This window comes from Dermacentor andersoni, chromosome 3, assembly GCF_023375885.2.
Source record: "Dermacentor andersoni chromosome 3, qqDerAnde1_hic_scaffold, whole genome shotgun sequence".
NCBI classification, from domain to species: Eukaryota; Metazoa; Arthropoda; class Arachnida; order Ixodida; family Ixodidae; genus Dermacentor; species Dermacentor andersoni.
Window position 1 is genome coordinate 139,420,313 of NC_092816.1, and position 22,900 is coordinate 139,443,212.

At 50.0% G+C, this 22,900-nt stretch overlaps 1 protein-coding gene across 1 annotated transcript in view; it reads left to right on the forward strand.

The window, feature by feature from the left end:
- The first annotated feature begins 277 nt into the window (after positions 1-277).
- Positions 278-22,900, forward strand: part of ssh (Protein phosphatase Slingshot) — a 330,763-nt gene continuing 308,140 nt past the window's right edge. Inside the window, exon 1 of the mRNA XM_072287309.1 lies at positions 278-915. Within this exon, the coding sequence (XP_072143410.1) occupies positions 838-915 (78 nt within the window). The 5' untranslated portion in view covers positions 278-837. The remainder of the gene's footprint in view (positions 916-22,900) is intronic.

The window sequence follows — 22,900 nt, forward strand, 5'->3', positions numbered from 1 at the left end:
GTGTACAATTTTACTCCTATTAGCGTTGCTTGAGAAACAGGGAAGAGCTGCAGGGATGCTTAGTAGCCGGATGTAAAACGTATGTGCTCTCAACGTGCGTAGTCACATGTAAACTGTGCATTACCGTTCCAGCACACGATTTATTTTGGTGCGCAAAATAATACGGGTGTCACACGGCGCGCTTTTTATGGCGATCAAACGCGGTCGGGATAAAATTTCTGGGTCACTATTGGCTCACTTGCGCAAGCTGCAGGAGGGAGGCAATCGCAGTAAAGGATTTCGATTCGGATCGGGCTCGATCGCGATCGAAAGTGGCCGCGTGGCACCGGTATTAGACCGCGCGCGCGATACAGTTTACCAGTTTGAGAAGCGCGCGGAGCACAGCGGTACAAACAGAATCATAGACGCCGCGCAATATAACGTCAGAATCTGACGTCGCGCGGGAAGGACGCGAGAGCAGCTTGCTCATAATTTACTGCGTAATCTGTTGCGACTCCGCTGACCGACAGCGCCGACGTCGAAGAAAAGGCGACCATGAAGGCCACATGAAGCTTCCGGAAGTGACGGCGAACACGTTGACTCCTTCTCTCTTTTCTCCCTCTCTAGCACTTCCTCCAGCGCCAGCGCATGCGCAATGGCTGCGGTGCTCTCGTAAGAAAAGAAAAAAAACTCTCAAAGAAAGGTGCTTGGGAAGATGGCGGACCTGTAGTATCTGAGTTGTGCGCTGACACCCCAAACATTTCGCCGAGCATGGTTTTCCACTGCTCGAGAAAGCGTCACCGGCTTTGAAAAGATCGTGCGAGTGCCCTCGGATAAAGTGTGCGAAGTTTCGCCGCCATGTCTCTCGTGACAGTGCTACGTTCTCCGTGTCGCACCACGGATAACTCTCCGACGGACGAGGAGCCTCATCCAGCTGTAAGTCAGGCAAACGTCCTTCGCTTTGTTTCTCGTCGTTTAAGGTGGCCGTTACACTATGTATGGGTAACGGCCGGCTCTTCGTAGTTACGTCGAGCGCGCTCTGTTTGATTTGGCGGTTTCAACTGCAACTCCAACTGCCGTTTGACAGGCGACGAGTGATTGTTTTGCTGCGACCGCTGGCGGTGCTTTATTTTGTTTTGCTTTCGGTTGTGCGTAATCGCTGCGTGCTTTTCTTCGCACATAAAGGAAAGCTTTATCGCTCTATAAGGGCAGCAGCTTTTTCACGGTAGGATTTCTTCAGCGCGCATGGTTCAGGATGCGCAGTTCTGCGGCAGCTCGCCCGAACCGGAGGTGCAACCGCGAGCGCCTGAAGCGTACTATAAATGTTCGCGTGCAGCCGACACCGGGGGTTATAATTAGCCCAGAGTCCTCCACGCAGAGCCCAAACGCCGTGAGTTCTGTTTTGGGAGCATCTCTGTCGTAGCGAGCTTCGTTGGACGAGCGCTGTCCGCCGTTTCGCCTCGTCTGCCATACATTCGTCCTAAAGCGTTCGCGGTGGTTGCCCAACGACACATGGCCCCAGCGTAGCTGGTCGTGACCGTCGGCCTTACGACGCTGTGAAACGAGCCATCGTAGAACTTTTCTGTCGTCTCTTAAAGTGCGATTTCAGCTTGCTGCTCCGTGTTTATTTGGCCGCAACGACTGTTGACTGGCGTCTCAGCACGTATAAACACCGCGCCGCTTGCCGCAGGCCTCGAGTGCAGCAGTTTCTTTTTTTTTTTTTTTGAGGTTCATATAGGCTCAGCTGTGCTTGCGAAGCTCCGTTACCTTTATTGATTACATGACCAACAAAAAAACCTCGTCCTAGAACTTTGCCGTCGCGTAGCAATATGCGTCTCTGTTTACGACATTAATTGGTCACTTTCTTTTTTCACGCTCGTATCTGTCCCTAAGGGCACAATTACGAGAAAACGAATCCGCATTACTATTAGCGCCGTTCCACGGCGCTAATGCTTAGCGTATCGTAAGCTGGGTACTACAACCTGATTAATTCCAAATGACAAGTTCGATTGCTACAGTTTGTGACGGCACAGGTCACGTTTTGATGATAGCAATCGGATACAAGTTAGCGCGAAGCGCGCCGAGAATGTAGTCCGAGTCGAGCCTTGTATTACCGGCATTTGGTGTAACAGCGAGCGCAAGTACGAAGCTAACATTGTGCGGCCTTAAAAAAAAAATCGTATGCCGAAGTGAAAACACATGACTCGCAAAGCAAGCAAACACAGCTGATAGGCAAGACAAGCAATCGACAACGGCGCTGGCGCGAGTCCGTGGGTGGACGTGCCGTAGTCGGACGCGCACAGCTGCTTCCGTTCACGAGCAGCGGCCCACCGAATAGAAAGGGATACGCAACCGACTCGCTCCAGTTTCTTCGCTGCTACGAACCCCCTCATCCGCGCACTCACGCCCACGGTACAAATGAACGCCTACGGGTATACGACGCTGTTAAGACTGCGACGTGTCTATTTTGCTTCCGCTTTAAGCGAGGCCGCTGGTTCCTCTCACGCTTGGTAGGTCGCCCAGCTTAATACTCGGAGGTGTCCCATTCAGCCCGGCCGTTATCAATCTGCATTTTGCAGGCACTTTATCAATTCGCGACGACGCGTCGCGGGGCTTATCCATGGCGGGCTGCCATGTCCGTACAATCTGACAATGTATCAGCGTGGGTTGGCACAGCAGTGAACGTGTTAAAGACAGACTTGGCCGGGATCAGTATCAGCAGCAGTGATGAAATGAAGCGAAAGAAGCAAAAACAAATAAACGAGTAGATTAGAATGTGAATATATTTTTATAGTGTCAACGCATTCGCGCCAGGCGTAATCGCTGCTTGCGAGCTCCCGCTTCATAGTAGCGATAAAACACCTTAACTGTTTGACATTTTATCTCCGAGACTAGTCCGTAAGGAAATGAGTCTGTTGTTTTTGTTTCGCTGAGTGGATCATATCCAAATTCTCTAAGGTGCTAAACGAAACTTTCATTTCTACTGTTACAAATCCTAAAAAAATTCCTCGCTCCGGGGCAATGTATCGTTCAAGCAGAAGTTTCTGCCGCGACGGCTCAGTGGCTGCGGCCCAGCATGAGGTGTCTGCTGGTTTAAGCGAGGCGATCACTTCCCTCATTTCCAGCAATACCCATGTGCGAAGGTATCCACTGGGCGATGAGGGACACTCCACGAGAAGTAATTTTGTCGGCAGACTCTACACTGCATAGAATGGGACCATTGGCATCATTTCTCAACAGCACGCAAAGGGCAGCACGGGAGTCTGTAAGGATGACGACCTTCGATGTTCTTATTTCCTCCTGTACGTACTTTAGAGCAACATCAATCGCTGCCAGCTCCGCAGTTGTTGAGGAGGATGAATGAGGTATTCGAGACACCCTTCTTATGTCAGTCGAAGGGCAGAAGAAATCTGCTGCAGCGCCTTGAGCGTCGCTGTTTACCGATGCGTCCGTAAATACTTGGTCTCCATATTTTTCAGAAAGTGAAGTTGGGCCAACTGGAATAGAGTTCTGAAAGAATGCAAATTAGTCTAAAGTTGTTTAATTCCATTTTCCTCTAGTGTGTAGTTAAAGAACTCCAGCTGGTGTGTAAATAAATTACTCTGAAGCCCTCCGCTCAGCTGCAGTGCCTCTCTTAGCTCTCGTGTCGCTTTGAGGAGTTAACCCTAACTATTCACTCGTTTTCAAACCCTGGCGACTAGCCAGAGCTCAACGGAGACCTCCGTTGCCGAGTGCAGTGCATTCACGTTCGACGCTTGGCTGCGAATGCGCCTCATCGCACGAAGCCCGTGCACCTGTTTCGGCGCACACCGGAGTCGTCGTCGAGCACGTGGCTTTTCCGTAGGTCAAAAAGAGGGAACAGCGCACTGGCGATACGGCTGCATCAGGGTGCAGTGGGAAAACCCAGGTTTTACTCGTGATACGGTGAAACACGGCTGAACGTAAATGTCGGTCCCGATTGCGCACCCGTGCTTTCTGCGACCAGAAAACTTCGGATTTAGTAAACCGCGACCTGTCATTCTCTTTAAATATGAGGCGTATACATACATAATTTGATGTAACACACGTGCACGCATTGATATTTGAATACAAATATAAACAAGCACCTGCCTTGCTCATCCTTCGCGAACGCATCCTTTGGCCCTTCGTGTCCTAATACTTGCCAAACGTTGCCGCAACTCTGCAGTCAGGTGCCGTTGCACCTTGGAGCGCAAATTCGCAGCTGTGAGATCAATGACGTACTTTCTATCGCTAGGGGGCAGTGATTTACACACGCTGCCATTACATCATTGTGAGCTTATCTTACCTTCGACGGCCGTAATTACTTATGCTTGTTTGCACGCCTCGTAGGACCCTAGGGGCGGCGGCGGTATCGATGAACGGCCTAGATTATAACTGGCATGAAGTAACTTGGTTACCTAAAGCTTGTTGATTCATCGATGTCTCCGCCCGTGTGCTGACGTTATTATTATTATTATTATTATATTGAGTAAATGAGCTTCCGGGGTGACTGCAGTTGTAACAAAGCTCCCGACTTAGTTTATATATATATATATATATATATATATATATATATATATATATATATATATATATATATATATATATATATACACCAGAAAAAAAGCAGTTCTGGGTCCGGGTAGATATTCACAGTGAAGCAGACGCGCGTATGAAGCGGTTTATTGACGTTTCGACCGGGGTGCGGCCTTCATCAGAATGATTGATTCTGATGAAGGCCGGACCCCGGCCGAAACGTCAATAAACCGCTTCATACGCGCGTCTGCTTCACTGTGTGTATATATATATATATATATATATATATATATATATATATATATATATATATATATATATATATATATATATATATATATATATATATATTCCAATAGTGCTTTTGGGATTTTTTTGTTTCAAAAGTTCCGCAGGAGCTTACAAATCTTTTTGTTTATATTCCTTCTCCTTATTTTGTAGCCGTAAACTGCAACCACTTGTACCAAATCGATCAACAGTGGGGAGAACCCATATGGTAACAACGTGTATAACTTCAGTAAAATCTGCACGCTGCAAACGAGGTACAGGAATATTGGTCTCGGAAAAACGGACAGAGAGTACACGTTTAAAGATGTGAGCTAGTGAGAAAGAGTGCTTCTATCTTCACCGGAGGTGGGTGGCCTCCTCCGCCTAGGGTAACCATTGGCCTTTGCTGTTTCACTGGCCGGGTCCTTCAAGTCCTGGGCCGCGAGCATGGCCTCCTACGGCTCCGGAAGGTCTTCGTCTGTGTTTCTGTCGTTAATTTAAAAAAAAAAAGGAAAAGGAAACGAATGAAACCACATTCTCAAGTGGCTACAAATTTTGATTCGTCAGTATCAAAATTGAGAATATCACTTGAGAATGACGTATACTGACAGCTCTTGTGATGTTCGTTGGTCGGGGCAACTGGCGACCGGTCATTATTGCCCAATATGTTATTAATATTTGAAAAGAAAACAAGAAAGAAAATGTACCTGAGCTGTATTATTAAATTGCCCCTCTACATTATTATACAACAGGGGCTTGGTAGGAGAGTAGAATGGCAGGGGGTAGAGGATGGCTGGCCTCTGGCGTACCCGAACAATGACCTATTGATATAGTATGACAACTTGTTGCACCTTTGACAGAGGACGGCGCTCAACGTGCACCAGTGAGACTATAGTATTGCATAATTAATTAATCTCGCCTCCCGACTGCTTTCAGCCGAGCTTGCTTGATTGCGCGTGCGTGCGGCCGTTAATTTTTAGCCGCAATTGGATCCGCAGCCATCTGTCTTCGGGCAGGGCGAGCGAGAGCTCGAGGAGGACACGCGGTCCTTTGCGCGTCGAGGAGGCTTTCGCGGGTCGCTCGTGACATCCTTGGCACGTGCACGACGAGCAGTCTACGTAGAGCGTCCGTCAGACAGAAAGCGTTAGTTTGTTGCGCCTTTTTGTTCAAATGGTGCAGTATCTACTTACTCTGGGAGATGGAGGAGGAGGAGGAACGAACTTTATTCGGTAAAAGAAGAGAAAACCGCAATCGGGCTCCGTTCTTCCTGCTTGCGTTAGCAGGAATGGGGAGGAGGGAGTCCTTATAGTCTACGACCCCTGCGGCCCGAGCAGTCTTCCGGAATCTGCATGAATCGAGCGGTACGAAGGTGTTCAAGAAAATTTAACTTGTAAGGAAAGTAATAAGCGTAAAGACGCTTTCGATGATGATGACAATAATAATAATAGCGTTGTTGTTGTTGTTGTTGTTCTGAGGCGTTTGGGGCGCGGCGAAGTCCATTTACAGTTTACTCAGAGTCAGAGCTTGATTGAACCGCTGAGGTGCTGCTCCCTCGGAACGCGTCTGAGCGCGCTTCGTCTGAGCACATTCTCAGACGACGTGTTCCAAGTTTCTCTCGGAACACGCCAGTTCGATGCTTTTGCGCCGTCCTGGTGCCACACGCGTTCGCAAAATGGAGCGGAGGTTTCTCGATATATTTTTTTGGTCAGGCGCGTAAACGCGCAGACACGTGCACCCACCTGGCTGACTGCGTGGCCTCATGCAAGCGCATCCTTGCGCGGCAGGCTGGCAGTCGTGTGCGCCCTCCGCTCCCCCCCCCCCTTTTCCCTCCCCCTTTTCATTTCCGCCAATATGGGCGCCGTCTGTTTCTCGTTCCGTTCCACACGGCGCGCGTGCCTTCCGTAGGCGACGTGCGCCGAGAAAGCATCAAACAGTGGGGCACGTAACGCTCCGTAGTTTGGCGAATGGCGCGACAGCGCTATCGGCTCAGTCAAAAGCGAAGCGGTGGTCGTGACTGATCGTGTGATATTCTGTTGCCATATACAGTATAGGAGGTATTGGTTTCGGCTCCCCGAGTACCGGAGGCTTTGTGTATGCCAGGTGTGTTCAGAAAAAGAACAAAAATAAACAAGCCCAATTTTTGAAATAGCGCGGCAACCGACAGAGGGAGCGCGCTGCGGCTACTGAGCGCACGTAGCGGCAGGTTTAGAGAATGTTTCGCTCTGACCGTTAGTTGGCGAGCTGTACATCCGCTGAGGTGAACACGTGCAGAAGCTGTTCGTCGAATGTGTGCCAAAGTGACAACGAAAGAGCTTGAAGAACAACTTGCGTGTGCGTGAAATTTTGCTACGAGCGTTGCAAAACTTTCGCAGAGGCATTTCGATTGCTTAGCCGAGCATGCGGGGAGGACTGCACTAGTCGCACGCAGTACTACGAGTGGTTTAAAGGGACTGACAACCGATTTTTAAGGGCCTAGGTTTTTATGACGCAACGCAAAGCTCACCCTCGGTAGTGTTTACACCTGCAGTGGTTACTTCCAATAGCTCGTGGATATTTTTAAGCACTACTTTTCGATCTGAGCAGGCTACAAAAAAAAGTAAGAGTCCCTCTTCCAACAAAGCTGAGAATTGAGAGCGATACCGATAGCCCTCCTCGTAAATTGTGAAAGCCGCCCATCGTTCTGCTTTCAAAGGAGTGAGTGCAACTGTAGTTAACCGCCTACATTTTGACCTTTTCAACCACACTTGAAAATAATAAGCTGGTACGAGAAATACGTTTGCGTTGTTATACGTACCAATCTTTATTTGTATCGCGTTTTCCCCCAAGTACGCGCCTACGTCATGGCTGACTGGCCCCCTTCGTCGTTGTGCTCTCGATAGACGAGTCAAACCAACTCAGAAAAAGAAGGCGAAGGCAGCGCCACTTTTCTGCTCACTGCAAACGAAGGCCTATCTGCGCATTGAAAGTTATAGTCATAACCGTAAAAAATCTACTACGTTTAAATACTAATAAAAAAACCAGGAACCGCGTCGACTAATAGAAGGTAGCATGATAGACCTCTTACGCATCTTCATGTTTTTGCCGCGTGGGGCGCCAAAGGTAGTTTGTCGTACTTTTAGGGAAAAATTAAAAATTCATATACAGCTTTGTTGTGAAATACATAGCTGTTTTTAACCAACACCATAGGCAATCTTCCCATCAGCGGGATTGTCTCGATTCATGTTCTCTGCTGTTGCCTGTCCCTTTAAGCGTTTTGAACACGACAGAATGTCGGTCGGTGACGATCCCAAGCCTGGACGACTTTCCACATCAACAGGTGATGACCATGTCGAGAGAGTTCGTGCTGTGATTCGTGCAAATCGCCGTTTAACTGTTCACGAAGTTGCTGACGAAGCGGGCATCAGCGAAGGATCGTGCCATCAAGTTTTAAGCGACAAACTTTAGATGCGTCTTGTCAGTGCAAAATTCGTGCCGCGTTTTTGACTGACGATCAGAAACAGACCCGTGTTAAAATTACCCACTAACTGCTTGCCATTGCCAATAACGATGAAAACTTCCCTAAGGACATCATAACATGTGGGTTTAAGGCTATGATGTTGAAACGAAAGTGCAGTCGTCTCAGTGGTGGGCAACGGGTCTCCTCCTTCAAATAAAGTGCGCAGTCGGTCAAAGATCAAGGTGATGTTGCTTGCGTATTTTGACTGCAAATCTATTACCCATAAAGAATTCGTATCGCGTGGTCATATGGTAAACAAGGGAGTCTACTAGGGAATGCTAGCGCGTTTGAGAAATGCCTTGCGCAGTAAGAGGCCTGAATTATGGGAACACCAGACTTTGATGTTGCATCATGACATTGCGCCGGCTCACGCGCCGCCCCTTATCCGCAGCTGTAGAGCAAAACATCGCAATCCCGTTGTGCCCCATCCACCGCAATCCCCGGACCTAGCCCCAGCAGACATTTTCCCGTTGCCCAAACTTAAAACAACGCCGAAAGGGCGTCGTTTCCTAACCACAGAAGAGATTCAGGACAATGCTACAAGAGACGTGCGCGTCATCCCCGAAAGTGCGTTCCCGGAGGCTTTCCAACAATGGAAAAAACGATGGGAACGGCGTTTTGCCGGTATAGAGGGAACTAATTTCAGGGGGGACAGCGGTTTAAAATGTTGTGCAATAAGCAATGAAGACGTTATAGCAAAAGCTGGGTTTCTTTTTGAACACACCTCGTACTGTGCAGTCGGAGTGCAAAAATTGCTCGTGTGCATTTGGTGCAAGAGCACATACTGTGGCGAGCGCGAACGTGACCGCGGTACGGAAACACGTGCAGCTCGCCCAGTTGGTTACCCTCCTGCAGTAGTAGTGTTCGAGGAGCGCGCCTTGAAGAAACACCGCAGCTTGTCGGAAATCGCCGGCAGTCGCCGTTTGGTGGATTCGTGCGCTGCGATTACTTATCGGCGAGTTGCAGTGTATTGCACAACACTACGACGGGGGACATTCAAAACTGGACTCCTTCGAACGCCAGCGAGTTACTTAGCTTTAAACCAATGCCGCTCACAAACACCTATACACGTACGCTTGCACCAAAGAACAACTTGCTGTAGGAAACCCGAGTGATCGCGGCCGAGGACAGCCTCACGGAAGCATTGGAAGTGTTATGAAAGTTTACTACTGCGAAGGAACGCGGCGATAAGTGCGTACGGCGCCGCAAGTAGTCGCCGTTTTACGGTTTGTCAGAAGCATTCTTTGGAGCACCGTGTTATCGCACTGCACGGCGTATTATTCTCTTCGCCATGTTGAGTGAGCGACCGCACAGGTGTCTGTGCATGCGTTTTCCATTACGAGCTTTCCCCCTCCTGCTCTTCTTTTGGCCACTCCGGCTTCGACGACACTGCACGTTATTAATGCGACAGCGGTGTGTCTAGAGCGACCTGCAAAGGAGCGCAAACAAAGGCAAAGTGAAAATCGGAAAAAAGTATATATACGGCATGCGGAGTCAGTTGTCCGAGCGGAGCATTGACCTCCCCGATACTCCCGACGCTGATAATTTCGGCGCCGTGCGGCGACAGCTAGCTAGACCCCCGTGACACACGTGCTCACATTCGTTTATTCATTCTCTTGTTTGGAATTGAGCGAATGACCCATATACTCGAGTACCCGGCGCAAGAAATTTTGATGCGCACTGACCGTAGGCGCCGAGCCGTGCAACGTAATTTGCTCTCTTCCGATCGCCGTGTCGGTACGCATGTAGGCGGCCGTCAAAGTTTTCACTTCGACCTACCCGTGGAAATTTTCGCCTCGGGAAGGAAGTGAGTCGTGAGGGCAGCGTTTACACTTCGAAGTGGCGGGTGCGATTTCGCTAAAGGCTTTCCGTCTTTTAGGTTCATTCAGACGTTATACCCCTGACACACGGGCACTCTAAAGTCCTTTAGGTAAAGGGACATCTACCGGAAAGGCGTTCAAGTGCAGTGACACACGACAAAGGAGTATCTCCTTTACGGCAAAGTTCCTTTTCGGGAAAGGAGATCGCGCAACTGCTTTTCGAGCGGAAAAGGAGTTACTCTCGCACACAGCGTGCACAACTCGTCAATAGAAGGAAACCTGCCACACAACTACGGTGTCCATAAGTATTTTTTTTACCTTGCGAAAATGTTTTAATTTTTAGCGGTAATACAATTTGTCGAATAGTGAAGATTTCCTCTAGCTATACTCTCAAACGCTCGCATAACGTCGCTAGTGCCGCCATGTTGAATTCCGGCAGTGTCGTCGTCGTTTGCTGCGCGCATGTGGTGTGTTCACGTCGCGAGATGGAGACTGCACAATCAGCGCCCGCAGGAAATACCCAGAAGAAACCACAGTTGTTGGAATAACATATTGAATAAAACGCGTTACGCCTGAGCGCACAAAGGAAGGGACGACAAAGACGTGAAAAAGGACAACAGAAACGTGGTCATCGCCAGAATAAATAGCACGCACAGCAAAACACCGGCTGCACTTAGTTTCTGGACCAAGTTAAATGGCTGCTAACAACGCAAAAACGCGAATAAAATAAACGACTTTAAGCATTATTAGCCATCAACAATGAAAAAAAATATATTTTTAGGTTCTACAGTAGCTAACTGTAATTAAATACGCAGCTTTTTAAGAATGTTTTCTCTCTTGTGGCTTTAACAGCCAGCGCTATTTTTCTTGCGGCGTTCATCTGAGGAACTACCTAAAGAAGTTCAGTGCGGTGCCGTGTGTCGTCGGCGCAACTCCTTTCTGCAAGGGGTCCTTCAGAGTAGCAAAAGGGGTTTACTGGAAAGGACTTTAGTTTTGCCCGTGTGTCAGGGGTATAAGTCTGCGCCAACAACAAGACTGTCTTTTCGTAGATACTAGCCGCCGTGTTTATTTTTTTTCTCTGTGTCATCTTCCTCCTCCTCCTCCTCCTCATCCTCCCCCTCCTACTCCTCCGTGTCATTATATCTATGATCCGCGCGGGATCCACTTAGTGATGAAGCCCCGCTGAATGGCAGGCCCGAAATTCAGCGCCGTATGAGAATGCTCCGAATCGAGTCGTGTACAGCCCTTTGAAACGGAACTGGCAGGCGAGCGGGAAATGGGATTAGTGCCACATTGTTACCGAAACTCATTTTCAAGTCGAGAATGGGGGGTTGGGTATTGACCTCTCGCGTAATGAATTTCCGTGCTCCCGCCGCGTAATGCATTGGACGTCGAAGTCAATATTGACTTCAGCGTGTACAGCGCAGACTCTGTTGGAGGGCGCTGCAGGAGGTGGCGGTTGGCTCGTCTTACGTGTCGTAGCACGCCGTGTTCGGTGACGGGGTAGCACTTGTCCGCTTGTTCAGGGAAGGGAATGGTAAATCGATAGCTGCTTCTTCGGCCTGAGGCCTTTGGGACCGCGTATTCAGTGCGGGCACGCGCGCAGGCGTGTGACCAAGTAGAGTTCTCGTCGTTGTCGAGATCGAAGTGGATTTTTTTTTTTTTCGCGTCAGAGCCTGTGCGTTTGTGTCATTGACGTATTGATTGACAGCGTTGGCACTAGACGCAGCGCGGTCAATCTCGTTAAAGATTCAAACTCGGTGCTTCAATTTCGACCTATAAGTACATTGAAAACTCATTAGCCGAAGAACAAAAAGAAATAAAAAAAGGAAACAGATAGCTCCAGAGCCTCCTCCACAGGAGCTGCAAAGAAGGAGGAGAGGCGATCGCGGTCGATAGGAACACGTTGCTGAGGTCCGTGCAGCTATGCCTGTTTGCACTAACGCACGCGCAGCGGTGCGCAGTCCGTGCTTTTTTTTTTTTTTTTTTTTTCAATGCGACAGCGTTATAGGTGGACTTCACCCACTGTGGGGGTATGTCACAGAAAAATTGAGGTGTGCTGAGCGTACGCGAGCGCGTCACAGTGTCCACGAAATAGCAAAAGAGATACGAAGTTTATATGGGAACGTCACTTTGATAACTTGGTCTGCGAGGTCGCCCGTGATGCGTGCGCGTGCAGTTGTCGATTCTCAACAATAATCACAATATAGAGTAGTTAGCGATCAGAAATTCGGGCCTAGTTTATATGTATATATATATATTTATTAATTCCTTTTTTTTCTTAGTATTGTGCGCTTTCTAAATAGCTGCGATCTCTCTCTCTCTCTCTCTCTCTCTCTCTCTCTCTCTTATTTAGGAGGCCTGCAGAAAGCGCTTCTGCGGTCTTCTTAATCTTCGCTCTAAGTGTCTGGAAATAATTTCCGTGCAACTCCACAAAAACGCCGTTGGTCTTTCCTTTCTTTTCTTTGTTGCTCACATATCCTTGCATTTAATTTATGGATTCTAACGAGCGTTTAAAAGCGTTAGAACTGGCGAGTCATTGCAGCCAGGCGTGCAAGGACGTCGTGCATTGTTTGGCGAGTTACAGCTGTGGCGGGATCGATTTTTGGAACATTTGACTCTCCCATACTTCCAAGACTGGAGTTCGATTTCTGTGGTCGCCAGAACGCCTTTTTTAGTGTGCCTTTTCAATATAGCTCACGCGACCATCTGCGTTGCACTCGTGGCGTCTCGCGAAAAGCCCCTTACATTTAGTGTGTGGTCGTTGCTGTATAGGGCAGTTCCCACGTGGAGAATGAAACAAAGCCGGCCGCCGTTGCTCAGCAGGTGACAACACCGAGCGATGCCTGTGTAACGACGTCGAGGTCGACGTTCCCGTACATATCCCGCCGCGGATGGGCTTCAGTGGCCGTGTCGTTCGTTGTGCTGCCGAGTACGAGTTCGCGAGTGAGGTTCTCGGCCGCGAGAATCTCACTCGCTATCTCTTTCGAAGAGATAAAGACAGCGAGAAACTCGCCTGTGCACTTTATTAAAGCTGCGCAATTGGCGATGGAACACAGAATGACAGGTTTAATGTTTAGAGACACCAAGGTTAGCGAACAAATGCTAACAGGCAGGCCATGTGACGAACATGTCTCGTCGAGTCATGTCGAACACGTCACGGCATGCAAGTTACGTTAATCATTGCCTCGCCGTCGCGCGCTTGTTAGTGCGCACGCAGTCCTATCTTATCTCTAACGCGCCGCTAATTACGCGGCTCCTCCGCGTGGGACAACGCCGGTGCCTGTCGCAACATGCAGCACCAGATCGCGTTGGGAGATGCACGAGTCGCCTGCGGCTATAGTCCGAAGGTTCTTGTTACTCGAGTCGTTAGCGTTGCATGTTGCCACGAGACTGCCCTTGTAGCTTGTCCGGGACGGTAAACCAGCTGTACCCACTCAAGGTTACCTAATTGCATTATCGCGTGCCGCAGTGCGCGTATGAGTAAGTTCCACATTAGAGTGGTTTGCGTGCCTTACAGCGAAACGCTTGTATGCGGACGGAATTGCGTGCGTGGCGCCACCGAAACGGGCTGCGATGGTTTCATGCATGGCGGCCGCCAGGCTATAGTGTATGTACAGTGACGCAGAGCTCGGGCGCGTGGCAAAGCCGACGAATTAGAACATGCTTTTCGATCGGAGCGTCGTTTGGCTTTTACGTGCACGAACGTTCCAGCGGTTGGCCGTTATATGTTACAGCTGACAAACGTGAACTGGGACCGTGTACGTCAAGAGATCACTGAAATACCGTGATCACTTTTATACGCCGTAGAGTTCATTATTTTCTATAAACTTTGAGCACGTGAAGTCGAGGTAGGACTGTTACGCGTGTAAGAACGCGGGTGATTTTTTTTTCCTTTTTTATTGGTGGCGGCTCGAGTCCAAAGACTTCGAGCTGCCACCGGAGGCCACCACAACAGAAACTACCGGACCATTCTTTTTAATAAAGTTTATTTTCTTCTTAAGTGTAATTTTGCTTTTATAGGTAAGCTGTTTCTCCGAAAAGTGCAACTTGAGTGCCCTCAAATATACGTGTGCGTGTGTGTTTTGTCTTCGATCAGGCGCAAGGTGATATTGAGCTCTCGCTTCCGCATGGTGCTTAGGCTCACAAAGAATTGTGCGCACGAATCGACTGCGCGCTCACTTCACATCCGCATGCAAATACAACGTTCTGGCTAGACAATCAATTACTTGGAACGCTCGGCAAGGTGCTGCGCAGTGCAAACATGGACGATAAGAGCACAAGAATGCATTTAAAGCCGGTTATCGGCGCAGCGTATACGTATAGCCAAGGGCGTCAGTAGAGATCTTTAGCATACCGCTATTATACTTATATACATGCCGTCCCCGCCACTGCAACTTTGCACGCGCAACCGAAGCCACACCATGCATGCAACTGGTTCGGTTTGGCTAGCATTCGCACAGCTGGCAGGCGGCTGAAAAGGACGATGACAACGGTATGCTAAAAACTCTCTAAGATGAGGGTCTGCGGGCGAATCGCGCCGTAACTTCAGCCAAAATGCGGTCCGTCTGCACGAGCGGTTAGCGGTGAATGCAGGTACACTCACGGTTCTTACTTCGGCCATAATGACGGCACTATTGCCGTGGCGAGGAGACGCCGAAAATAGTACTTGAGAGCTGTCTGTTGCGTGGTTGCTGTTTTACAGGCACGAGACCCGTAACCGTTTTCGGTTATGCTTCGCGCGCGCGGGAGAAGCGCTGCTTCTTTTTCTCGCGCTGCTCCGATGGCCGTGCTCCTTTCAAGCTCTCCAAGACTGGCCGTTCGTAGCAGCGTACAGACAGCGCTCCAACGAGAAAGTGGTGTTCCTCCTGCCGAGTTAAACATTTCTGCCGAGTAATTGGGATCCCAACTCAGTCAGCGTTCACTGCCGGGGTAATTGCATCCGCTGTCGTCCTGCAACGTACGCGCCCTAACGAATCGGTGGCGTGCGCGCGGGGTTCGCCTCGCGAGAAAGAACTGGGCCGACAGTGATTGATTCACGGAAGGGGTTCGGTCGTGCGACACCCGCCGCCTTTCCGGCAGCCCCTCCCCCGCACACGGCGACAGGAACGTGCTGCACGTCCGTCCGGGCGCCGCCGCGCTCGTGACGCCTTTTTCTTGCGCTTGCCTCGGCTCCGTGCGCTGCCTGTCGTTGTGCCGGGAGACATTTCGACGAGCCCGTTGTGCTTCGCTTCCTTGGCTGGTCGCGGCGATATCGGCGCGCCACTGACGCGGGCGTCACGCCTGGCGGGAGCGCGTGCGTTGCTCCTTGCGTAGTACTACACTGGCGCATGTCGCGAGGGCCGTTCACTCTCGTTATACTCCGGTGTCGTGAGCAGCACGCGCGAGGAGGGAGTCGGTGTAGCTGTAGTACGTTGCCGAGAGGCGCTCTCTTCTCCTGCCTACCTGCTCGTGGAGCCAACGATTGCGCTGCACGAAGTGGGCACCGAATTAAAAAAAAAAAAAAAAGCGCAATCCGGGCACTTTTCGTCTTGCGCCGTGCAGTGCGTCTCGCGCTGTGCGGGGCGCGACCCGCGCGCCTGTCGCCCTCCTCTGTGAGCGCCGGCTGCGCGGTCGAAGCGAGCTCTTCCGGCGTCGCGTTTCCGTAAACTCTGCTCGCGTGTATCACGTAGGAATGGCAGCGCTTCGGAGGTCTGCTGGCAGCACCCCGTTGCCGTATTGTGCGATGCAGCAACGCGGACGCCTGCAGCCGACTCTGACTTTTGACGTCAGCGCGGTTGGTACGGCTACGCGCGGGAGGAAGCCGCCCGAGAGGAACCCGCGGAGGCGCAGCGCTCCGTATCGTGTCACTTCTTGATCGCCGATTGCGTAGCCGTCCTTCGAGGTGCGCTGTCCTTGCTTCTTCTGTCCGTGTGCGTACAGCAGAGGCTGCGCCGCAGCGCGCGCGCGGGCGCGTCCTCCCTTTCTTGCCATAACGCACCTGTCGTGCAGCTATTCTCAGACGCTACAACTCGGGGCTCATTGCGAGACTCGCCGTGTTCGCTCTCCTTATCACCGCAGTGACGCAACGTCGTCAATGGAGCGCCCTTCACGCGTGTCGCAGTCCCGAGGGAGAAGGGAGCCGCTGCGGGACTCTGTCTGTCTGTGCACCGGCGTTGCCATACTGTATACACTATACACAACGTTGGCGAGCGAGCGAGCGGGGCCGTTGGACGCCGACCTCGGAGTATACGGTGGGAAGGCAGGCCGGCGTGACCCGAAGGCGCGCATACGTTTTCACGGCTGGCCGGCCGGCGCCTGTCGCGCCTCGCCGACGGGCACGGGGAGCGCGACGCACGTTGGCGGCACTGCGGTGCTCCGCGTCGAAACAAAGCGGCCCGTGCAGACGAGAACACTCGGCAATTGGCTGTTCTGTATGCAGTAATTCAGGTAAATGCATTTATTTCAACCGCAATGATGCCTTCACCCGAGAACAGCACTAGAGAGAGAGAGAGAGAGAGAGATGTGTATATTTTATTAATAGGAAAGACAGAGAGGTCGACCATATGCGGTGCGCTCTAGTCTGCCACTCGTAGTAAGTTGTAAGTTGTAGTAAGTAGTAGTAAGTAAGCATTAAGTTGCTTCGTTTGTATATAGATGAATCAGAAGTAAGGAAGGCCGTGCAGGCTGCGAGCTGTCTATGGCGCTGTGATTGTTTCTGCAACTATGACACAGGTGCTGACACCTGAACGGCGGCCAGTGAAAGACAACGGGAGAAAAGTGCCAGTAGGTTTCAGTGCAAGAATGGGGAAGATGAGCTTACAGAAACTATGATAAAAAAGAACGTTTTGCTAGAGAGAGAGAGTGAGATCTGTTGAAATACAGATAATTGTGCTGGCGTGTATGTAGGCGCCTACATGCTACCTACCATTGTGGGAGAGATCGCGGACAGTAAGCCCCTAAAAGGAGAGTGCAACAAAGACATGTACAATTCGCGACTGTGCCAGTGTTCGCCATGTAGCGCGTTATATTTCGCTACGCAGTGCGTTCGCAATAGGACCACCCGATACGCGAACTGCTTACTTGCAGCTGGCCTGCGCGGGGCTATGCGCAGATCACTCTACGAATTGAAACCTCGTCCGACAGCAATTACTCGAGGCTACACAACCACATCTGCCGCCAACTATGCTCAGTGAGCAAAGTAATCGCAGTATTCCGTCTGCTGTGGTGAGGAAGACGCCTCCTTTTTTTCGGACTAAGGTCGCTGCACCTCCAAAGGCACTTCATGTGTTCAAAACAATACGCCGACATGCCAGAGGTCAGCTATTGTTTCTTCTTCCCCTGTAGGTTTTGGGCTCTGCTCTGAGAAGCACTCCCCAGTCTTTGTCGCACGTACGCGACCCAGCTTGTCTCCGTCAGTAAGTGGCGTGTCAGAGATGTGTAAAGACTGTGCACATTTTGCACTGTACATATTACACCTGATAGCATCGGGCTCTTAGGTGTACGGCTCAGACAGCGCATCTGGGCCGTCAAAGCCGTCAAGTCCTTGGCGACTTTATTAGCACCGCGCTCTTCTGTCGGCGTTTTCTGTCGTCGTATAGCCTCTTGTTGGCGAGCAGTTCGAGGCGACACGCTAGTAAATAACGTCGGGATCACGTCTGCGGGGAGTGACTGATGCGGGAACAATCCTTGTGCATTGAAAAAGCTGTCAGGTGACTGTGCAGCCTCCTCAAAGTCTTGTCAGCTTGTGCATGCACTTCAAGCCACTTTACCCACTGGCATTTACATTATAGAACCGAGGCTGATAGTTGGTTACGTTGTAGTTAAAAGGCGTGGCAGGTAATATACAACAGAGCAAGGAATACGTGGAATGGAAGGTGCATTTGGCTGTGTGCCTGTGTGCCCGTGTTGAGGTTTGCTTTCCGTGCCCACTGCGCCTGGCGTGCCACGGTGTCAGCACGTGCATTGATCCCCCAGATCTAACTAACGCGCTTCTCTAGTTTCCAAGGTTCGTAAAACTCCTTGAAGCACTTGAACAACCTTTGAACTTGAAAACAAAAACAAAAAGCAGATTCAAGTGTCCTTAAATCTCTGTGAATATAAATGCACCGCTTGAATTCCTTGAAAACGGGAGTTGGGGGCCGATTTTGAACATTCAAAGTAAGAAACTCCGCATCGGGGCTATGACATAGACACTGTCTCTTGGGAAACAATTCTAGATATTTTCTTTTGAGAATGTCGCGAAACGATTGCAATGCGACGTGACCACAGCCACCAACGACAGGCCTGTTTAAATCGCCGTTGCCATCGCGGAGCTCGACAAAGCTAGAGAAGCCAAACCAAGCGACCAAGCCGTGCCGCCATTTTTCGTTTTGCTAGTTGGTTCACATTACAGTTATCGTGGCTTCATTTTCGGGCTCTAGAAATGCCTGACGAAAAGTAAGTTTAAATCATTCTGCATTAACACAAAGTATCTTCGACTGCATCTTCTGCTACTCCAGTGAGGCAAAGACACCTTCAAAGGCAAAGGTCAGCATGATTACGTCCTCCTTTTGTCTTGCCTTGCGGACAAACTTTGTAATTGCCCAAATAAACTGAAATGAAAATGAAAAAATAAATGTCGGACACTACAAATAATCATGGCAGACGGTGAATGACGTCATTACAATAGGAAACTGACCCTGGAGCCTGAAGAACTTGCTTAGCTGTAAGATGTTAGGGCTAAAAAAAGGGAGATTTCACTGTTTGTGAGTCTGTGTGTCGGAATAAGGTTTGTTTTTGTCCACCTTGAATTTTTGTCTTCGGCATCCTTAAAATCCTTGGAATAGTCTTTGAATATTAAGTTTAATGTTCGGCACACGAAACATGAGTTTCGGTCGATACGGACCGCCGCTATGACTATATTTTCTGATGTGCGTTGCGCTCGACTGCATAATGGATGTTTTGCCTGCTAAGCTGGATTCGCACCAAGGGACGAATCGCCGTTTCAGTTTGGGGGCGGCCGGGCGAGCGTGACGTGGCTGAGTGCCGCCGAATTTGCAAAAAATTTCCATTCATAGGACTGTAGTGCGAAGCTACGAAGGAAACCTATAGGGCTTTCTCAGAAAGAAAGCACGGCAGTTGAAGGAAAATTCGGCCTATTCCGGGGGATCGAACCCAGGGCCAACCGCTTTCCGGGGGGGTCGATCGACTCCTGAGCTAGCCAGGAGCCTAGGAGATCGCACGAATTAATCGACAACTCGAAGAACATGGACTTCGAACATGGCAAACTTATTCTACGATAGCTCGCGAGGTGGAGGATGTTCGTGAAAGGCAGTGTTGTCATCCACCCGATCTGGAGCGCGAAGCTACGGGACAGACAAGCTGCTGGACGGTGACTGCAGCTGCAAGCTGCTCACTAGCTGCCTGCTGCGCGATACGTTGCAGCTCAACCGCGTCACGCTCATCTGCGGTTTGATTCAGCGATCCGTCCCGTCGTGTGGATGCAGCTATAGAGTTTCCTACAATAATTACTGGAAGGAACTGCGACGCTGCAATCGTTCAGCCACCATGGGAATGATGGGACGTACATGCATGGATTTGTCTGATCTTCGTCCTTGTGGATTCATACGTTCTTGTTACTTTGTTTGCAACGCTTTGTATGCCTTAATTATGGTAAATTTCAGGGCGAACAATCTGTGATTTTCTAAGTGCAGAAGAGGCTGCGAACACGCACAATCGCTACTGATTGCAACGGTTGAGCTTGTAGATGTGGCCAAATCGAAACTCGCCAAGCGCTCAAGGCACTGGCTTGCATGCGTCCGTGGCGTGTTGGTTTGAATATCGGGCTTCTGTGCTAGAGGTCTTGTGTTCGTATCCTGCACTCAGGAAGTTGTAATAAGGTTTATTTAATTATTTGTTACGCAGTACTTTGTTGAGAATGACAAGTTTACGAAGTCACGAAGCCGTTTGAAGCCAGAAGGACGAAGTTTATGCAAATCCATGCACTTCCCGTAATTTCCATGCTGTCTGAACAGTCCCGAGTGCAGATCCCGTAAGCACTAGCGCCAGAGTTCCCTCTTGTGATTATTGTATGAAACTCTATGGATCCAGCATTACGTGCTAGTTTCTTTGAAGCAAGCATTTCGTGGAATTCTCGCGGGGACAGCTCCGTTTGTTTTGTAATGAAGAAGAATAAATAAATAAAGAAAGCGTGGAAAAAAGAATAGCCGTGTCCCTGATGGTTACTCCGAGCTGTTGCTGAGGGAATAATTGTGAGACGAATGTAGGAGAAAGTGAACACAGCAGCTGGCAATGGGTTGCCCCAATTGGGGGCATACGGGCGTCACCCGTGTGTGGCTCGACGCTGCCGTACGATGGACGCACGGGGTCGCGCCCCCTTTGGAGCTACCCGTAGGGCCACGATTGAAACGACCGTGAGGCCAGGCTTTCCAAACAGCCGGTCGGTTTCGCCACCGAGCGGTAATTGAGCGACCGATAGGACAAGGGTCCTCCAGGGGCGACGGAGGGAGAAAGCGCACTACAGCCGGCATTGCGAGAGTGCGAGCAGCATCCCTATGGCGTGCGCGCATGCAGCAGAGAGCCCCCCCTTACGCGGACAGGATGGCTTCTTGCCGTGAGCGCGTGCCAAGCGCTTGTCGTGCCTCCCTTCCAATGCGCGCGGGGCGTCGGCGCGTTTGGCGCTCAGGAAATTGCGGCCCCTGCCTGTCGCCATTGTCGGCCGCCGCTCGGGCACGCGTGCTCGCCATGTTTGCGGCCCGCCAAGGTCGAGGACGTGTGGAAGCAAACCCGCCGCTTGACGCCTGTGTGACGGCAGGGCTATTGAGGTGGTCGTGCGAGGTCTTCGAGGCGTGAAAAGCGAAAGGACGGGTGCGGCGTGCCCGTAGCATATATAGTGGCAGAAGTCGCTTCAGAGGTGGGGACTGCCAACCGAAGCGTGGTCGTGATGTCACGTCTTCCATCGTGGTTACTTGGGAAGTAGGGGGTGTGGACGTGTAGGTAGGGCTAGCGGCCGCCGTCCAGGAGAAAAGCTCAGAAGGCATCCTGTCACTTCGTTTCGCTTAGAGTTCGACGTTTATTGTTTCGGGCATTACTGTCGTGTTGCCCACGAGCCATGACTAAAGGAAAAACTAGTCTCCTGAGTGGCTCTTGGTTTCGTAGGGCGTGACAGAAGCAGTGAGTCACAATAGATTATGCAATGCTGATTCATTCGCATGCACGTAGACTGACATCTTGCGAAAAGTCGCACGTAAAAATGTTTCACGACACTGAGAATAATTTAAGAAAAAAAAAGACGTCTATGAAATGGCATAGGAAATTGAAATCCGCATACATAATAAAACATCAGTGATAAGGTATCCTAAAATACCCGCCGCGGTTGCTCAGTGGCTATGGTGTTAGGCTGCTGAGCACAAGGTCGCGGGATCGAATCCCGGCCACGGCGGCCGCATTTCGATGGGGGCGAAATGCGAAAACACCCGTGTACTTAGATTTAGGTGCACGTTAAAGAACCCCAGGTGGTCGAAATTTCCGGAGTCCTCCACTACGGCGTGCCTCATAATCAGAAAGTGGTTTTGGCACGTAAAACCCCATAATTAAATTATTAAGGTATCCTAAAAGAAAAGAAGCACAGAGTGGGAGAAAAATAAATAGTATAATACCGTCTATGTGATGAGAGGTTATTTGCATGTAACTATCATCCATTCCAGGTGTGTTGTGAGAAATAGAGTGCATAACACGCTTGGTGGCGTAAATTGATTTAGGTTGTTTAGTTATAATCATCGAACCTGGATAGTCAATGCACGATGTCACAATTTGTTGAAAAGTTCTTTGAGTGCCATAATTTGTGACCTAATTCGTGCGTGACCGTTCTACCACTAGGAACGACATTTTACAGAAAACGTAGCCTATTTCTACTTAAATAGCGACTAAATATCCGTTACCTTTCTCAGTTCATTACAAATAAGTGTGCTTAATTTAACGCTACAAAAATATTTAACCTGGTTCTCCTCGAACCGCGTCGAATTTCATGTTAGCTTCGCCAACATATTCTTGCAATGGCTAAAGCACTTTCGAAAATTCCAGACGCCAGAGCCGTCCGCACCACGTCGCGAGCATAACTGAATCGCTGTTCAAGGGGCGGGTGAAGCAGGAGTAGATATAAATTTTGCGATGCATTTTGTTTTGCTGATTTTCTTTTTATTTCCACAACAGCGGCAACAGTGCTACTGTTCTGCATGCTTTACTGTAATGAGACGTCGGAAAGTGCGTTATTAAAGGGACGCTAGAAGAAAACATAATTTAAGCTGTATTATTGAAATGCCTCTTACAGTGAAAAGGGGGTTAGTAAGTCAGAAAAGGCGCAAGAACGAAAGACGGGTGGCGACGCCGTCTTAAGTTCCCGCACCAACTGGTCGGGACGTCATGGATTTGACGACGTTTGCGCAGGTCACGCTTATCGCTAAAAAAGGACTACGTTGCACACTGAACAAGTCAAAACACGGAACTTGGCAAATTTCGAGAGCTTTCACTGAACGACAAAGGCCCAAATACGGGAATGTACTTTGAAGTAGTGACGTCACAGTGATGTTTCGGCGCTGGGTTTCCGGCGCGAAATGAGGCAGTTTTAGTACTGCGGACGTTGCGTACGTAACGGCGCTGCGTACGCAAGATCGCTACGTCCTGCAAAGTGCGCATTGCAAAACGCAACGCGAACGGTGCGTGATGCGTAAGCGCCCGCTGCGTACGTACGCATCAGATTCTTGCGTGCGGACGTGGGGAGCCTTGCGTGCTGCTCTCGTGGTTCTCGTTTGTTCGGGAGTGC